Source organism: Manis javanica, chromosome 1 (genome assembly GCF_040802235.1).
Source record: "Manis javanica isolate MJ-LG chromosome 1, MJ_LKY, whole genome shotgun sequence".
Classification (NCBI taxonomy): Eukaryota; Metazoa; Chordata; class Mammalia; order Pholidota; family Manidae; genus Manis; species Manis javanica.
Genome location: NC_133156.1, coordinates 125534862 through 125554302, shown reverse-complemented (window position 1 = coordinate 125554302; position 19441 = coordinate 125534862). Strand labels below are relative to the sequence as shown.

At 34.8% G+C, this 19441-nt stretch overlaps 1 protein-coding gene across 5 annotated transcripts in view; it reads right to left on the bottom strand.

Annotated features, from left to right (window-relative positions):
* Positions 1–19441, bottom strand: part of ZFR (zinc finger RNA binding protein) — a 72009-nt gene that overhangs the window by 16837 nt on the left and 35731 nt on the right. For 2 of the 5 annotated variants that reach the window (XM_073237428.1, XM_073237432.1), the window contains 6 exons: positions 18725–18887; positions 17514–17719; positions 10265–10415; positions 8105–8273; positions 3466–3563; positions 2508–2603 (listed from right to left, as the gene is read on the bottom strand). In XM_073237428.1, the coding sequence (XP_073093529.1) occupies positions 2508–2603; positions 3466–3563; positions 8105–8273; positions 10265–10415; positions 17514–17719; positions 18725–18887 (883 nt within the window). The remainder of the gene's footprint in view (positions 1–2507; positions 2604–3465; positions 3564–8104; positions 8274–10264; positions 10416–17513; positions 17720–18724; positions 18888–19441) is intronic. The other 3 variants (XM_037001799.2, XM_037001806.2, XR_005056885.2) reach the window with 2 other exon arrangements.

The following is a 19441-nucleotide window of genomic DNA, read 5'->3' as shown; positions in this document are numbered from 1 at the left end:
TGACGAGAATTAGGCTTGAGATGGATTAATGATTGTACATTGAGCGTTGACCCCCCCTATACTGAATTTTATTGTTGTTAACAACCATTTGATCAATAAATATGAGAGATGCCCTCTCAAAAAAAAAAAAACAAAAAAAACCCCCTCTAAAAGATAAAATACCTAGTTACAACCAAAAAGAATACTTAACATGCAAGAACCTATTCACATCTAAATAGCTTCCTAAAATTAATTCCAGTAAGTAGAACATGCCATACTCTTAAGAAGAGCTACTATTATAAAAGTGATGACATTTTCCAAATTAATCTATTAACTTAATGTAGTACTATTTAAAACATATCAAGAGAACTTTGGAGAAACTGAACAAAATGGTAGTCAAGTTCACTTGGAAAAACATACAAGAAAGTCAAAAAAGATTTTCTATACAAGATGGTGTTTATAACAGAAGGCAGAGTATGGAGAGGGAGGGGTGTAATTCAGGGCAACCAGAGCTTTAAAACACACTATGAAGCTTCACTAATTAAAAGAGTTTGGTACTAGAAAAGAAAATGGACTGAGGAATGAAAGACTACTGCAGAAATAGGCCCACAAAAAAGAACTTTAGTTATGACAGGATTTCTCAATCTCGGTGCTACTGATGACCATTTTTGACAACCAATAATGTCTCCAGCCATTGCCAAATGTCCCTTGAAGGGCAAACCATCCCTGGCTTATTACCACTGGTTTATGGTAACAGTGATATTTCAGACTGGAGGTTGGGAGAACAGGTATCATTAGTAAGTAATTAAATGGTATTGGAATAACTGGATCCATCCTTAACTCATTTACGATTTCAAATTAATTTTTAATTATTCAAGTTATGTGTGGATATTTTACCTGGTAAAAACTAAAATTATAAACCTCTATCCTCATCATTCCTTTCTCCTACTCTGAAGAAACAACTGCTATTTTGAGTTAGAATATATCATTCTAAGAGCTTTTGCTATGTATTAAAAAATATATATATATTGTGTGTGTATGTACATGTGTTATATATGCACTTGTGGAAATATACTTTGATGCGAAATAAGTTATAGAAGAAAGCATGTATTGACCTAATTTATAATTTTAAATAGAACAGGTTTTTGTAGGTAGAATACAAAACCCAAAAATCATAAAAGATCAAAAAAATTCAAAAACTTTTTTAGCAAAAATATCATAGAGCTGAAAACATAAAAACTGGAAAAAATCATTTTCAATAAGGGCTAATTTCTTATACGTTGAGTACCAAAGGAATTGGCTGTTTAAAGAAAAATTATTACAAATGCCTGGAATAATTATATAAATAAAAAATGAGACACAATTTTTCACTTGTCATATTATTAGTTGAGTGTGATGACATTCCAGAGTTAATGAGAGTATAAAGGCAATGATCAGTCCAACAGTTTTTTGCAGGTTTTAAATGTTCCAACTTTCTGGTGAACAATTAGCACAAGTTCTTTGACCTTGGAATTCCAGCCCTAGCGATTTATCACATAAATATAATACTCACATAAAGCTTGACAACAATATAATGAAGATTTAACAGCAAAACATTGGAAATAACTGAAGTGTACATCAAATGGATACCAGTTGAATTAAACATGGCATGTCTATACAAAGGGAATATACTGTACTCAACAAAGAGATAAGGTAGATCTGACTGTGCCCTTCTCAAAGAGCTCTAAGATGCATTTAAGAGATGGAAAAAATGTAAATAATATAATCAATCCTGTGTTTAAAAAAAAAATTAAGGTAATCCTGATTATTTTAACACTCTTCTCACTAACACAACTCTGAAATTAATAGGTACAATTATGTTTCTCAATGGATTCCTTTGTACCTGAATTCTTGCTATTCAGGAACCAAAAAGATTAAAAAAATCAAAGGGATACTTGGCATATATATAAAAATAGAAAGATGTATGAAATGATGTATATGCATGCATCTTTTTCCTGGAGTAAGTGCCAACATACTATTAAGGTAACTTGCCTGTAAATGATGAGAAGGATTTCACTTCTTACCTGATGTCTTCCTGCATTAATGGAATTTCCTAACTTAATACATTTTCAAATAATCTACATTTACAAATTTTTAAAATTCCAAGTATATACATTATTTTTTAAAAAGTCAGCAGAACCCTGCATAGGGAGATTAATAGCTCTAGCTTTTGTACCTCTATGTGTGTAAATGCCAGTAACTGCTGTTATTTTTAAAAAAATTAATAAACACTGTGAGAAGAGCAAAAAAAAAAAAGGGAGAGAAAAATACAAAAAGAAACCTCAAATCCCAGTCTTTAAATAGTAAATTCTCAGAAAATGAGGCATCTAAGATGCGCCCCCTCCCAGTATTTCTCACTAGAAGAGGAAAGAAACTGTATTTAGGAAATGAAAATAAAGTTGATAATTAAATGTCAGCTGAGTCTATAAAAACTGCAGAGGTATTTCCTAAATATTTATTTTTCGTATCTACAGTTACATACTACTTACCCAGCTTGGAAAATCAGACCAAGTTGGAACTCGCTGACAGAGGTCCCGGAGAATACGTATGATAATCACACAGGACTGCAGACCATTAGCTCTAGCCTTAGGAGCAACACAAAAACCAACTGAATTAATCTTAGAAATATTAAAGATATCCCTTGATGAAAAAAAGTTAAAATACCACTGTTCAATGGAAGCTCAGATAAAAATAAAACAAAAATAACCACACTTACAATTGAATTCAATGAGCTGCCATTTACAGCAATATTTTATGCCAGGGTTAGTATTTAAAAGCTGGTATTTAGGTCAAAGTAAACAGATTATACAAGAATACTATTTCTTGATCCCCTGTGAACCTTGACCTGTGTTCATTTAAAACAGTGAACTTAAAAAAAAAATCTGCCTACATTAGAAATAAAAGAAAACGTAAAGAGCTAAAAAGTTTGTCTAGGGACTGAAAGGTTAAGGAAATCTGTTTGGTTTCCCTTCTGTGCCTTTGCATGGCTGCAAAGTCACTAAACCAAACAGCTGCTTCCTCACCTTTCACTCCCTACACTTATTAACTTAGAGAAAGAGGGGGGAAAATCTTAAAACTATACACAAAGCTTTAAACACATATTCCATTATTTAAAGCAAAGTTAATCTGCAGCCTTATGGAATATAATATATATACACAAACATGTGATGTTCCTAAACAAGTCAACTTTAAATATAGCCACTAAAAATAAAAATAAAAAAACCCAAACTATGAAATACCCCCCAAACATAAGTTTATTGTCAAATTAATAGTAACTGCAATATGCAGATCTTCATACCCAGCTTTCTATGTTAACATATTTTCTGAAATTTAATTTAAAATAGTATTGCTTGGGAAATCTTTTGAAATGTTTAAACACAGTTAAACATGTGTGCTGAACTACTCTCTCATAAGGCTACAAGAAAAAAGTAAAATGATGTTCCGAACCTGGAACCACTTAGCGTGGCGTAGAGCAGCCAGAGCGTCAAGGCATTTTTGCCTGTCCAAGACGTCCGGTGGGTCTTTCACCATACCCGAGGTTACATCTAAAATGGATTGAATTGGCAAAATGCAGTGAGGAATGGGTGTTTGACCAGGTGAGCAAGACACTTCCTTAAAGTAGCATCAGTGTCACATGAGCCATTTGAGAATTTATCAGCACTTTAATGTACCCAGGGAGTTATTTTCAATAAATTTACATGATATGAAGATCAAAAGGAGAATTAATTAAAAATCTTAATTTAGAAATACAATAAATAGTTTCTGCAAATGTAAACCTTACCCACCAAAATAAAATTAAAAGGAAGGATTACTAGACACAGAGCACGATCACAAAGACAAACAAGAGGGAACACAAAAATCCACCTTAATAAATGAGAATGTACAATAAACCATTCTAAATGGTCACAGGTTATTTTGGGGCTAATACAGCAAAGAACTAATGATAAATATGGAATGATCAATACAGTAATAATCATAGAAAAAACAAAGAGCCAAAAAACAGGCAATTCTAAGAGTTCAATGTTTTCTCTTCTCAGGGAATTTTGGCAATAAGGAATTATGAATTCTTTTTAAAAATTCAAAGTTCCCACAAAGTCCTCCCAAGAATAATTGGAGAAAAAACAGTGGGTCAAGTAGAAAAGGGCAATGGGAACTAGCACAATTAAATAAAGTTAAGTATAGAAATAGAAGAGATGCAGTAAGCAGTGATGATAAACAATATGAAGTGTCTATGGTTGTACAGTAACTAATTTTAATCAGATTATTGTATTAAAACATAAATGAGCTACATGAGAAGAAAATATGAACCTAAACCAGGACAAGAAGTTAACTTTACATTCTTTAAAGTAATTGGAAGGCCAGCTGTATATTCACCTAAAAATATCTGTAAAATGTGTATAAAAATAACAGCAAATTTACTAATTAAACTATTCAAAAGTAAATGCCAATTAAGTCAATCTAATTCACAGCTCTTGGGATCTTAACAGAGTAAATATTTTCTAAGTATAGGAAAATAATATACCAGGCAAGTATCTATTGAACTTAACAGCCTTTTGGCTAAAAAGCAACAAAATTATGGGGCACTGAGGATATAACTTAATAACACTGAGGGCACCAAATGAATACAAGGGACAAAAGAGGAATGTATGATTAAAGAAAAAGTTAAAGAGGATTTTCTGCAACTCTGGGCAAGTTATTTGGTTGTGAATTTATATGCATTCTGAAATCTTAAAAGATATTTATCTTTATTTTGAGTAGATAACATAAAAAAACATTTTCAAAGTGATAATTCCATCCCATCTGGGCTTTCTATTCTTAGTTCTTACTCCTCAAATTATCAGATGGCTCAGATTTTTCAGAAGACATATTAGAAGGGAAATTTACAGATAATCAAGGAACACTATGAGGCATTCTGAGAATGAACACCAAAGAGAAACTGGGTACTAAGAAGAAACTACCAAGACAAAAAGATTAATTTTTAATGTAATAATCTCAAAACCTACAAGGACCACCTACTAAATCCAGAAATATAGTGAACGTAAGAAATGAGCTATTCTGAGATACAGAAAAGGAACACAGGAAAGCACAGCTAACTAATGAAGCAGAAAAAGAAACAACAACAAATATAAAAACCCACTCCCCTCAAAGCAGGGTTAGAGAACATGCTGAAGGACCCTGTTTCCATTTCCCTTATTTACATTCTTTGCTAAAGCTAGTATGCAAATAGGTGGCAATGTACATTGTCTTTCTGAAAAGTTTCTGAATTTCTAATGTTAATTCACAATGTTATAATTTCCTCCAATATGTAAGAAAATTATTCTTTTTGCACATGAACATTCATAACTTGGGAAATTTTAACTAATGATAAAATTTCAAAGAATCAAAACACCTATTGTAATTTTAAACAAATTAAGAGCTATAAGTAGGAAAGTTCTGTCAAATTTAGAGTGTGGATTTTTGCATCCATTTTGTGTTTCAAGTGGATTAACCCCTTATATATAGTGCTAAAATCATACTTGTTGCCTAATACCCAGTTAACAAAACAAAAATCAATTTATAAAAAAAAAGGCAAAAAAAGAGCAAATTCTTACCCTACATGGAAGTATTTCACAGATTTTAAGGGGTTAATCACTAGTTAGAAGACATGCTGTGTCCACACTATTTTATGATTAAAAGTTAATGGGAATATATTAATTTAAATTAACATGGTTATATAAAATATATAATCCACCCAACCATTTAAAAACTAGTGTGAACACTGCTCAATTCTAAAAGAGACAAAGACAAAACAAACGAAACACGCACACAAAGGACAACAAATGCCAGACTCTGCATCCAAAATCCCTCCTTAATCAAATGGCAGGTGTGACACTGAGCTCTGAAAACCTTGGTCAAAAATCCTTCCGATGTCTTGGCAGCAACCCCTGACAGGAATCAATTCCCTCTGCTAGAAGGCTTTGGACCGGCCTGATAAGCTACAGGTGGAAAAAAACATACACAATACTTGACTTGCTGCAGAAAGACTGTAGCAAAGGTTAGAGCATTTTGACCATTGCAAGCTTCAAGTCAATTAAATGTTTACTTAATGTTTAACTGTCAAACACGGTACCATAAAAATTAGATCTGTCATGCGTTTAACAGTTATTTGGGCAATTTATTCATTTCATTTAAATAATTTTTGATGCTAAACAGGATAATCACTCATTAAAGAGGCTACCGGCACCATGCGCAAGTCACAAGTCTTGTGATTTACAACTGCTCTTCCGGCAAAGCCTTCCTTACCCCTGTACTAACTTCCCAAAGCAAGCTACAGGCTTAGGCTTTAAATGATTTTAAGACACAGAGCATTGGGAGCTGCAGTGAAAGAGAATACATACCATTATTCTGCAGCAAGAAAGAAGCAATCTTCATAATGAAGCTAAAGACATGGTTTACTGCAGTTATCTGCAGCAAGGAACACTCTTATCAATGTTTCTAAACTTTTTGCATATCCAACTTTCAGCTCAGTGTCTTGAGGTAAAACCTTTTGATTTACGACTTTTCATTTCTCTCATATTTATGAAATTCAGAACAATAATTCGAACTCAAGTCTGGGTCAGACAAAAATATAGTTTTGTTTCCTTTAGAAGGGATGGGGTATCAAAGACTCTACTACAAATACTATAGTTAACTTTAGATTTTTGCAACATAAAATGACTTGATACTGCACAAATTTAACTAAGCCTAAATTTAATTAGACAATTAAATTGAAATAAAATTAAATCATCATGTGAGTATAATTTCATCCTAAGTATAGCAACTTTTACTTATAATATATCACGTTAAAATATATTTCTTTAATTATAAGAGTGATAGGCTACATATAGTTGACTAGATTGATTCAAGAACTGTTTTGCAGTACCATCCACAGCCAGACCTTGTGTGGAAACTCATTTTCACATAAAAGATATTTTACACAATACCAGTTTTTTTAAGATGCAAAGCTTATACAACATACAAGTCCTGACGTGGTGTATATACAAAGTATGCAAGACTAGACATGTCTCCCTATGACCACATTTTTAATAAAATGTTCTTTTCCTGGGTTATGGAAAAAGCCCAGTGCCTTAAAATGCTTTGCTGTAAGAAAATAAGTTTAAACAGACAGTAATTGAGAGCCTACTGATACCATTTCAAATTTTTAATATTTAATATATAGTATTTTATCCTCTAATTGTGTCACAAAGAAATATTAGTGTGAATTATAACTCCATACCCAACAAGTTCAGAGGTACAAAAACAACATGAAAGGAAACAAAGTAAATTTTATCTGACCCATAAAACAACAGAACCAACATATGGCAGACACTGACCATGCTTTTTGGCTTAAAAGCTTTTGAAGCTTTGAGAATGTTATAGAACAGTCCCTAAAGCAACATTGCTGGCACCAGCTGGATTTCACATTCTACAATTGTAACTTAAGTTTAAAAACCCTGAATTGCACATAACTCACTAACTGCACCTACACCATTTATTTTTCAATATCTCTAGTATAGTATTAGGGCCAAATGCCCAAATCTACGTGCATTAGGATGCTCTGCATTTATGAAAGTGCTTCAAACCAAAGAGCAACCTCAGAGAACTAGAAATATTTACCTGAGAATGAGCCAAATCCATGATTACATATATAACAATGCCTCTTCAAATGTAGATGCTATATTAACCAATTTTGTTTCTGAAACTCTCGTCTTTTTTGTAAGACAAGGCAAGAACAAGAACTTTTTAACGGAAGTTAAATTTGTGTCCCCCTTACTAGCAACACTTAATTTTTTCACATGTCAACTATTTCAGTAAGAATAATTTTGAACTTTTTTCCAGAAATCTGAGGTTAGCAAGAAAAGAAAAAAAATCAAGAAAATCAATAATACCATGAGTGTTTTATATAAATGTACATTATTTAAAAAGAGCATTTACTTTCTGGGAAATCACCTTAAGCAAAACTGGTTGCCATATAACACAATCAAATTCATACATAATGCCAGCATGTTGCCTTCTAGGGCTTAATGCCATCTAAAAGAGTAGATGAATAAAAAAAAATAGTTAATACTAGTAGAATGTTTAATGGCTTTCCAACCTCCTTCCCTCATGTTCTCTTCTCGAATAATTGGAGATGTCAGGGTGATAGTGACTTGCATTTTGGGTTCCACACATGAATTCAAAATTATTGCCGCTTCAGACACAGCACATTTTATGTCATACTTCTCAGGACTTATAACCTATGTAATGAAAAGTATAAGAAATTAGTTGGACCTTTTAAATTATTAGATAAAACTGTTTCATTATGGCTCTTTCATTTTTTTTCCTACCTTACCATCTTATAAGGACTAATTCATATACTACTCCCTCCAAGAAGCCTTGCAAAAAATGCAATTATCATTAATCTCTTGGGCTCCACTTTCTAGAATTCTTTGCTGTGCTAATACTTATCATTATTTTTATCATACGAGTTATTTGTGTATCCCCCTTAAGTGACTTTGTGGATAAAAAAAAATACTGCCATATTTATTAATGTACCTTCCAAACTGCATCTGGGTAAATACTCATATTTTCACAATCTGAATGAAACTAAAATAGATACTTGAGCCTAATAGGAGCCACACATAATTCAACCATTCCCATTGTACAATATGAAATCAACAGATGCACATTTTATCAGGGAGCAAAAAGTCCTGGTTAGTATCAAGAAAAGCCAGGATTCACTGTAATCTGGTACACCTGTAATAAGCCACAGTTTACATGAAATGCAACTACAGAAATTACATGGAGTGTTTACAGAATAATATCTAGGTTCAAATCCTGGCTGTGCTACTTCACTAGTGATATAAAAATGGGCAAATTATTTAACTCCCCTATATACTATTCTGGGGATAGTAATTTTAACTAACCTATAGAATTGTTAAGGATTAATTTAATTAAGTAAAGCACTTAAAATAGTGCCTGGCACATGGTAAGTACTATACAAATGTTAATTATGGTGATGATGAAGAATTCATTTATCTTGCTTATCCACTTGTACAGTAAGTACAGACTGATTCAGAAATGGAAAGAGTATTATTTTGCTTTTCAGCTTAAATGCTTAACTGTTGATTTGTTAGTATATATTTCCTGCTTTGTAGTTTTACTAAGCACACAATTAGAATGAGAACGTTTCTGGCAAATTACATAATTCTTGCAACATGCTTAAACCTTTTCTTCTCCCCCTCTGTTGACCTCGCAGCTTCAACAGAGCGGTAAGCAGACATACAATGCCCATTCTGCTAGCTCCTAATATGTAAAAAGACTCACCCACAAAAACTTAACTTCCTATCTAGAACAATGGAAATATGAAGCAAACACAGAAAGTGCCAGTTATTAGAGCTTACGTTCACTACATGCGCCCTGCTATCCCTTTTGTTATCAGTTGCTCTGCTATGATCAGGTACTATTTATTCTGACTCACTACTGTGAAATACCCATTACAAATGAAATGTCAACTTAGATTCAGAATGCCAAATTAAACTCCAAAGTTTTGAAATAAGTTTTATACTTAAATTATTTAAGGAATCTATTTTAAATCAGTCTGAGATTCTGATAAGCTAATGTATAAAATTTTTAAAGATTCAAATTTAAGAGAAAAAAAAGTTTGCTTTTGTAGGACCAAAAGGGGATATTCCACTAAATTGTGCATTGTCATGACTTTTGGAGACAGAAGTAATTCTTACCATGATAACATGGAGAAAAACAAAAATAACTGCATTAAAATTGGGAGATTCAAATCAGAAAGACTGTTTTAGTTACTATAGTTTATTAAGAACATGTATTCAACTAAATAGGAAAAAAGTTCGTGAATCTAAAAAATTTGAGCTTTCTAGATAGACATGGGCTTTGCTTGAAATAAATAAATAAATATACAACTTTCTGTCCTGAATTGCCTTCTCTCTTATGATTCAAATCTTAGAAAAAGAACAGGAAGAGGACATGTGCTACAATTTTACATTTTTAAATAAATTAACAACATGGCTTCATGCCAAATTCAAGCACCATAAAACATAAAAATACAAAGTAGAAAACAGTTCTAACCAACTTGCACAATCTAGAAAAAAACTCCATATGGAAAGCCAAGACAAAATTTTAAAGACTTGTTTAGGTTGAAGCTGAAACAAAGTTAGCCCTACCAAAAACTTTGAACTAGACAAGCAGTAAAAATGAATATTTCCATAATACTTACAGCAAGCTGTTTGGGTAGGTTTTCTGCAATACGGCTTAATAATGTCTTTGAAGGTTTCTCTGAGCACAGCAAAACAAGGTTGACATTTCTATCTCCTCGGAGAAGTAATCCTTTTGCCAAAACTCCCACTCGCAAAACTCCCTTTAAAGCTCTACAGTGAGATCAAATTATATTATGACATTTCTCTAATCAAGCAGAACCATAATAATCTCTAAACATATAAAAATAAATTCAGTAAATTTCATACTAAAATTTTCAATACAATATAAAAACATTTAATATTTTTAGAAGTATCTTTCATTTAGATAAGATATACGGATAGGCAAACAATTAAGAGCCAAGTTCTCAGAGGGACAACTGCAAAAAACACTAATACTTCTCTCACTTTATAAATTAGAATAAGTCATGTTTAATATAACACAGAAATATTTCCAAATAGCAAAGGGAAAATGAAAAATTGTATCACAATGTAAAACTATGAAAGATGTTGCTAGAGGCAACAAATTAAAATAATTGAGTTAATAAGTAAATGTAATTAGAAAAACTATAAAGGATGCTTTAAAAACAGATTTAAAATAATTTCATATGAACTTAATAGTAAAATTACGAAGTTTGAGATTGTATGGAATGATTTCTCATTTTAACAAAAGGAAGTTGAGATTAAAGATGGTGTGAGAGGTGAGACAGAGGCTTCGTCCTAAAACCGCATATAATATGAAAATATAATTAATATGACTAACCCTGAAAAAGCAACAGGAAAAAGGGCTGCATCAAACTGCATACACCTGGAGAAAAGAATAAACCTCACGGAGCAGGGTAACGTACCAAAGCTGTGGCCCAGCTGGACCCAAGCCCTTCCCCTACCCCAGTTCACTGGCATGAGGAAGAGAAAGAGCGGGGAGGGAGTGAAGGCCTGAGACTGCTGAATACCTAACTCTGGAGATCTGCCCTGGGAGCACAAACCTACATTTCATGGTGCTTTCATGATACTCTTGTGATTACGGGGTTGGAAAGCTAAGACAGGCAGAATTCCAGCCACTTGTGGAAAGCAGGGATCCATATCTGGCTGCTCTGGGACAAAAGAAAGGCAGGCAATCTGAGAAACCTCCTAACAGCAAGAGGGCTATCAAATGGGCAAGGATTGCACAGAGCTTACTGCTCAGGAGAAAGGACAGGTAGACAAAATTTTCCAGGTGCACTCTGTCCAGCAGGATGGGAACTTTCACAATCTTCAGGTGCTCCAGCTTCCTGGCTGGCTACACAGCTTGAAGGACCCCCTCCGTGATACACAGCCTACTGGGCCTTCCTCCCAGCCAGCCCCACCTCGCTTGCACACCGGCAAACCCTACCCTGGCATAAGGCCAGAGAGAGGGAAGCCCCATCTACAGCAACTATAAATACAAAGCACAGAGGCTTATGCCTGTGTGCTCGGCCCACTGGTTCTGGCAGTGGAGACAGGCATAGCAGACGGGAAGCAGGAACAGCTCTTTCCTCCACCCAGGCACCGTGACCGCTCCCCTGCGACCCCTGACATTGCTTCAGGGGCTGAGCAGCTCCAGAGAGTAGAGCTTCTGTGCACTAGAGGATGCCATATACAAATATGAAATGCCAAAGAAACCTGGTTCAAAGAAAAAATTATGAATACACCACCGGACAAGATTCAAATGAAATCTTTCATATGAATCTTCCTGAAAGAGATTTCAAAATAAAAATCATTAACATGCTCATGGAGGTACAGAAAAATATTCAAGAACTCAGGAATGAATTCTGGTCAGAGAGCCAATTGTTGAAGAGCACAATGGAGGATATTAAAGCAGATTAGATATGGTGGAGGAGACGATAAATGAAATAGAAATTAAAGGAATACAAAGAACCTGAGGCACAGAGAGAAAAAAGGAACTCTATGAATGAAAGAATATTGAGAGAACTGTGTGAACAATCCAAACAGAACAATACACATTATAGGGGTACCAGAAGAAGAAGAGAGAGAAAGGGAAAGAAAGTGTCTTTGAGGAGGTAATAGCTGAAAACTTCCCCAATCTAGGGAAGGAGATAGTCTCTCAGCCCACGAAGGTGCACAGATCTTTCAACACAAGGGACCCATGGAAGACAACACCAAGACATACAGTAATTAAAATGGCAAAGATCAAGGATAAGGACAGACTATTAAAAGCAGCCAGAGAAAGAAATAAGATCACATACAAAGGAAAGCCCATCAGGCTATCATCAGACTTCTCAGCAGAAACCTTACAGACCAGAAGGGAGTGGCATGAAGTATTTAATGAAGCTGAAGGGCCTCGAACCAAGAATACTTTATTCTGCAAGATTATCATTTAAATTTGAAAGAGGTATTACAAAAATTTCCAGATAAGCAAAAGCTAAGAGAATTTACTTCCCACAAACCATCTCTACAGTCTATTTTGGAGGGGCTGCTATAGATGGCAGTGTTCCTAAAGTTTAATAGCTGTCACCAGAGGTAATAAAACCACAGTAAAGAAAGTAGAACAGTCAATTACTAAGCAAATGCAAAATTAAATCAACTATCCCCAAAGTCAATCAAGGGATAGACAGAGAGTACAGAATATGATACCTGATACATAAAGAATGGAGGAGGAAGAAAAAGGAGAAAAAAAGAACCTTCAGATTGTGTTTGTAATAGCATATTAAGTGAGTTTAAGTTAGACTCTTAGACAGTAAGGAAGCTGACCTTGAACCTTTGGTAACCATGAATCTAAACCCTACAATGGCAATAAGTACATACCTATCAATAATCACCATAAATTTAAATGGATGAATGCACCCATCAAAAGACATACAGTCACTGAATGGATAAAAAAACAAGACCCATCTATATGCTGCCTACAAGAGACTCACTTTAAACCCAAAGACATAGACAGACTAAAAGTGAAGGGATGGAAAAAGATATTTCATGCAACTGATAGAAAGAAAAAAGCAGGAGTTACAGTACTTGTATCAGACAAAATAGACTTCAAAACAATGATAGTCACAAGAGACAAAGAAGGACATTATATAATGATGAAGGGGTCAATCCAACAAGAGGATATAACCATTATAAATATCTATGCATCCAACACAGGAACACCTACATATGTGAAACAAATACTAACTGAATTAAAAGGGGAAATAGAATGCAATGCACTCATTCTAGGAGACTTCACTCCACTCACTCCAAAGGACAGATCAACCAGACAGAAAATGAGTAAGGAGACAGAGGTACGGAACAACACATTAGAACAGCTGGACCTAAGAGACATCTACAGAACTCCATACCCAAAAGCAGCAGAATTCACATTCTTCTCAAGTGTACGTGGAACACTTTCAAGAATAGATCATATACTCTACAAGAAGATATGTCAAAGAAATAATCAATCTTCCCATGTTTTCTTACGTCTGCTACTTCCATAGCTTTTCTTCTTCCTTCCTAATTACAACCCTTAAATAGAATTCGTGCCTCATACCGAATTTACCGAGTATAATAATTCTTCCAAGTGGTAAAGATACCTCAAGACAAATGCTGGGCATAAAAGTCACAGGGCATAAATCTGCAAAGAAGTAAAAAGCTAACCTTTTCAAACAATATTGCTTCTCTCTCACTTACCAACTTTACATTTCCCTGTATGGCCCTGGAAGACGACTGGTTAGCCAGAGACGGGTAAGATTCCTCAAGGGAGGAACAACCTAAGACAGGCACAGTCGCAGGGGGGCCATCAGGTGAGAAATTGGGGATCAACAGAGGTGAGGCTTACAACCTCACTCCCCCTGTTTGGAGAGAAATCTTCTGCATCCGTGGATGATTTGTTGCCCTTGTCTAGCTTGGATTAATACTTAGTCTACAGGCACACACCTGATCATCTACATTTGCTTTCTTACAGCACTAAACTATGTTTTCTACCTTTATCTTGCATCTACCTACCACTTCAGCATTTTATTAAAAATAATAATAATAATAATAATAATAATAATAATAATAATAATGGAGAAATGTGGGATTCACATATAAATCAAGTATAAAAATCAAATGAATATTCATATTTGACCTGATTGTTTATAGGTCATAATGCGTGATCAAAACTGAAAGTTTCTGTGATGACTGCCCTTGTACTGTTCACCAGGTAAGAACTTATTCACAATGTAAGAATTTGTTCACCATGTAAGAACTTGTTTGTTATGCTTCAGTAGATCGGCGACTGATGAGAATTAGGCTTGGGGTGGATTAATGGTTGTGCATTGAGTCCCCTATACAGAATTTTATTGTTGTTAACAACCATTTGATGAATAAATATGAGAGATGCCCTCTCACAAAAAAAAAAAAAAAAAGAATAGATCATATAGTAGGCCACAAAAAGAGCCTCGGTAAATTCAAAAAGATTGAAATTGTACCAACCAGTTTCTCAGACCACAAATGTATGAAACTACAAATAAATTAGGCAAAGAAAATGAAAAATCTCACAAACACATGGAGGCTTCATAACATTCTCCTAAATAACCAATGGATCAGTGACCAAATAAACACAGAGATCAAGCAATATATGGAGACAAATGACAACAATAATTCAACACTGCAAAATCGGTGGGACTCAGTAAAGGCCGTGCTAAGAGGAAAGTATATTGCAATACAGGCTTACCTCAGGAAAGAAGAACAATCCCATACGAACACTCTTAACTCATAATTAACAAAACTAGAAAAAGAAGAACAAATGAGACCCAAAGACAGTGGAAGGAGGGAAAAAATAAAGATCAGAGCATAAGTAAATAATATCAGGAAGAATAAAACAATAGAATCAATGAAAGCAAGAGCTGGTTCTTTGAGACAATAAACAAAATAGATAAACTCCTAGCCAGACTTATCAAGAAAAAAAAGAGTCTACCCACATACACAGAATCAGAAACAAGAAAGGAAAAATCACTACAGACACCACAGAAATACAAAGAATTATTAGAGAATACGATGAAGAATTATATGCCAACAAACTGGATAACCTAGAAGAAATGGACAACTTTCTAGAAAAATACAACCTTGCAAGGCTGATGCAGAAAGAAACAGAAAATCTGAACAGATGATTTACCAGCAACAAAACTGAAATGGTAATCAAAAAACTACCTAAGAACAAAACACCAGAACTAACAATGAACTAATAGAAAGAGAAATCAAGAAAACAATTCCATTCACAATTGCATCAAAAAGAATAAAATACCTAGGAATAAACCTAACCAAGGAAGTGAAAGACCTATACTATGAAAACTGCAAGACACTCATGAGAGAAATTAAAGAAGATACCAAAAAATGGAAACACATCCCATGCTCATGGACAGGAAGAATTAATACTGTCAAAATAGCCATCCTGCCTAAAGCAATCTACAGATTCAATGCAATTCCTATCAAAATACCAACAGCATTCTTCAATGAACTAAGGCAAATTGTTGTAAAATTTATATGGAACAACAAAAGACCCCGAATAGCCAATGCAATCCTGAGAAGGAAAAATAAAACTTGGGGGATTATGCTCCCCAACTTCAAGCTCTACTACAAAGCCACAGTAATCAAGAAAATTTGGTACTGGCAGAAGAACAGAATCATAGACTACTAATGGAACAGACTGAAGAGCCCTGATATAAACCCAACCATATATGGTCAAGTAATATATGATAAAGGAGCCATGGACATACAATGGGGAAATGACAGCCTCTTGAACAACTGTTGTTGGCAAAACTGGACAGCTACATGCAAGAGAATGAAACTGGATTACTGTTTAACCCCACACACAAAAGTAAACTCGAAATGGATTAAAGACCTGAATATAAGTCATGAAACCATAAAACTTTCAGAAGACAACATAGGCAAAAATCTCCTGAATATAAGCATAAGCAACTTCTTCCTGAATGCATCTCCTCAAGCAAGGGAAACAAAGGCAAAAATGACCACATGGGACTACATCAAACTAAATCTTCTGTAAGGCAAAGGACACCATCAACAGAACAAAAAGGCCTCCTACAGTATGGGAAAATATATTTGTAAATGACTTATCTGACAAGGGGTTAACATCCAAAATACATAAAGAACTCACACACCTCAACACCCAAAAAGCAAATAACCCAATTAAAAAAATGGGCAGAGGATATCAAGAGACAATTCTCCAAAGAAGAAATTCAGATGGCCAACAGACACATGAAAAGATGCTCCACATCACTAATCATCAGGGAAATGCAAATTAAAACCACAATGAGATATCACTTCACCCCAGTAAGGATGGCCAGCATTGAAAAGACTAAGAACAACAAATTCTGGCAAGGATGCAGAGAAAGGGGAACCCTCCTACACTGCTGGTGGGAATATAAGTTAGTTCAACCATTACGGAAAGCGGTATGGAGGTTCCTCAAAAAACTCAAAATAGAAATACCATTTGACCTGGGAATTCCACTGTTTGGAATTTACCCAAAGAATACAAGTTCTCAGATTCAAAAAGACATATGCACCCCTATGTTTATCACAGCACTATTTACAATATCCAAGATATGGAAGCAACCTAAGTGTCCATCAATAGATGAATGGATAAAGAAGATGTGGTACATATATACAATGGAATACTATTTAGCCATAAGAAAGAAACAAATCATACCATTTGCAACAACATGGATGGAGTGGGAGGATATTATGCTCAGTGAAATAAGTCAGGCGGAGAGAGACAAGTGCCAAATGATTTCCCTCATTTGTGGAGTATAACAATGAAGCAAAACTGAAGGAACAAATTAGCAGCAGACTCACAGACTCCAAGAAGGGACTAGCGGTTACCAAAGACGATGGGTGTGGGAGGACGGGTCGTGAAGGGGGGAGATGCGGATTGAGGGGTATTACGTTTAGTACACATGGTGTGGGGTGTCACGGGGAAAACAGTGTAGCAGAGAAGGCAAACGGTGAATCTGTGGGATCTTACTATACTGATGGACAGTGACTGCAATAGGGTATGGGTGGGGACTTGATAATATGGGTAAATGTAGTAACCACATTGTTTCTTCATGTGAAACCTTCATAAGAGTGCATATCAATAATACCTTAATAAAAAGTTTAAAAAAAAAGGCAGTTGAGTATGTTAAATATTTAACCAACAAGTCAAAACACGTAGAATCACACCTGGAAGTTTTCAGTCACTGTAACTTTTACTTCAAGTGTTAGGAACTCCATGTATGGAAAAACACAACTGTACAAAATAAATTAACTCTTATAACATACCTGTCTTTACCTCCCTCTTTCTTATCATCTCCCTCTTTGTTCTTGCTCTTCTCATGTTCAGACAAACTGTCTGAAACAAGTTTTAAAGCACGTTCAGTGATAGAAACAATTTTCTGAACTGCCTGTAATTCCTCTTCAGTTGGATAAATGGTCGCATGTTTTGTCATCACATAACGGTCATCAGATGAGTCAGGGCGACGTAAAGGCTAGAAAGAAAAAAAATTACTTCATAAAAAAATATGTTCCCTGAGCAGAAGTAAACTCATTTTTCATCTATACATGTTTGTCGTAACTTTTTAGTAAGAAAGTCAATTATGCAAAATGCCCATTTAAAACTGTCTTTGTTTCCATAAAAACAAAAACGCAAACTATGAAAAGTTACACTATCAAAAATATTTAAGTATATATGTATATACATGCTTTGCCTCAAATCAAGTAAAATTATAACACTATCTAAAATTATAAAAATACTTTTTACTCAACTTTAAAAAACAGTGATTCTTAAAAAAAATGTTTTTTGTTTTTAATAAACAAATTTTTACAAATGGCTGTTCTGTGCAAAGACAAGAAGGAGAATAAGTTGAGGAGGAATTTGCAGTTTTTTCCTAAGTGAAAACAAAACAAACAAAAAATATCTTGTTGCCTTCCGTAGTCTAAACTTCTATAAAATGTTCCTCATAATCCAGCTTCCACGGAATATAAATTGTCAAGATGCAGGTCTTTCCTACAGTTTCCTCTTGCGCTCATCTTGAATCATTTAACTACTCCCCTTTATGCTGCACTGAATTACAAAGTAGATTTTAGACGGTCATAATTTGAAAAAAGAAAAATGATTCTACATCACTGGGGATGGAAACATAGGAAAAATTCTGAAGGCAAAGCAACTGCCTTCAAAATTAATTTCTTCCTGATAATCTAAAGAACAAAGGCAGGAAAATCTCTGATGTGAAAGAAGAGCTGGCAAAAGCAGCTCTGCTCCTATTTATCTTACACTGAAGATAAGATTCAAGATTCATGGAAACTCTATGAAGTGCTTATAAAGACATGAGTTGATAACCTCTAATGAAGGAGGGAAAATTCTAAATCAAATGAAGAACTTACATCGAGATTATGAGACTATTAAATGTAGGAATTGGCCCCCCAAACTATTATCTTCTAATGCTAACCAGTCTTGCACTCTCACCCCCTATGTAAACAAAGTGGACACTCACTGCAGGCCCCTGTGGCTGAGGAGGCATGCCTGGGCGGACTCCCAGAAGGCCTAATGGGCCTGGGGGACCGTGAGGATAGCCTCCATCAGGCATTCGGCGGCGATCATCCCAATGATGCTGTTCTTCCTCCATTCGTCTCCAGTACATGTCCTCTTCATAACGTCTGAAACATACAGAATATTAATTATAAACCTGTAAGAAAAACGCAACCTGAGAACCTATATCAATAACATCATAAAAAGCAAAAACAAAACAAAAACAAAAACCCCAAATACCAAAACCCTCAAATTAGCTTAGGTAAATGCTTTTTTACTTTTTTACTTTATTTCTCTTTCCCTTATTTACTTCAATCTAGAAGTAAATGAAAGTGAAAAGAGAATGAAAGAACAAAAGGAAAAGAAGGACAAAATTTTACAGCCTGATGTCAGTCAAAAGAACAAGCATCAGAAACTTCAGGGCTCCTTCCAATCTCTCCCTCTTTAAGGGAAGGATTGTAAACTTAAATGCCTACCCCGAAGTGGCCAGACCAGTTAAGTGAGCAAAAGACCCAAGGCACACATATAGAAATTTTCTTCATGTCTCCAAAGAAATATGCTCTCCTACTTTCTCCTTAGAGAGACCCCTTTCAGACTACCTTTAATTTCCCCATCTATGACACAAGCAGAGACAACCTATGAGGAAACCTAACAGTGGAGGACAGTAACATAGGGCAACTCA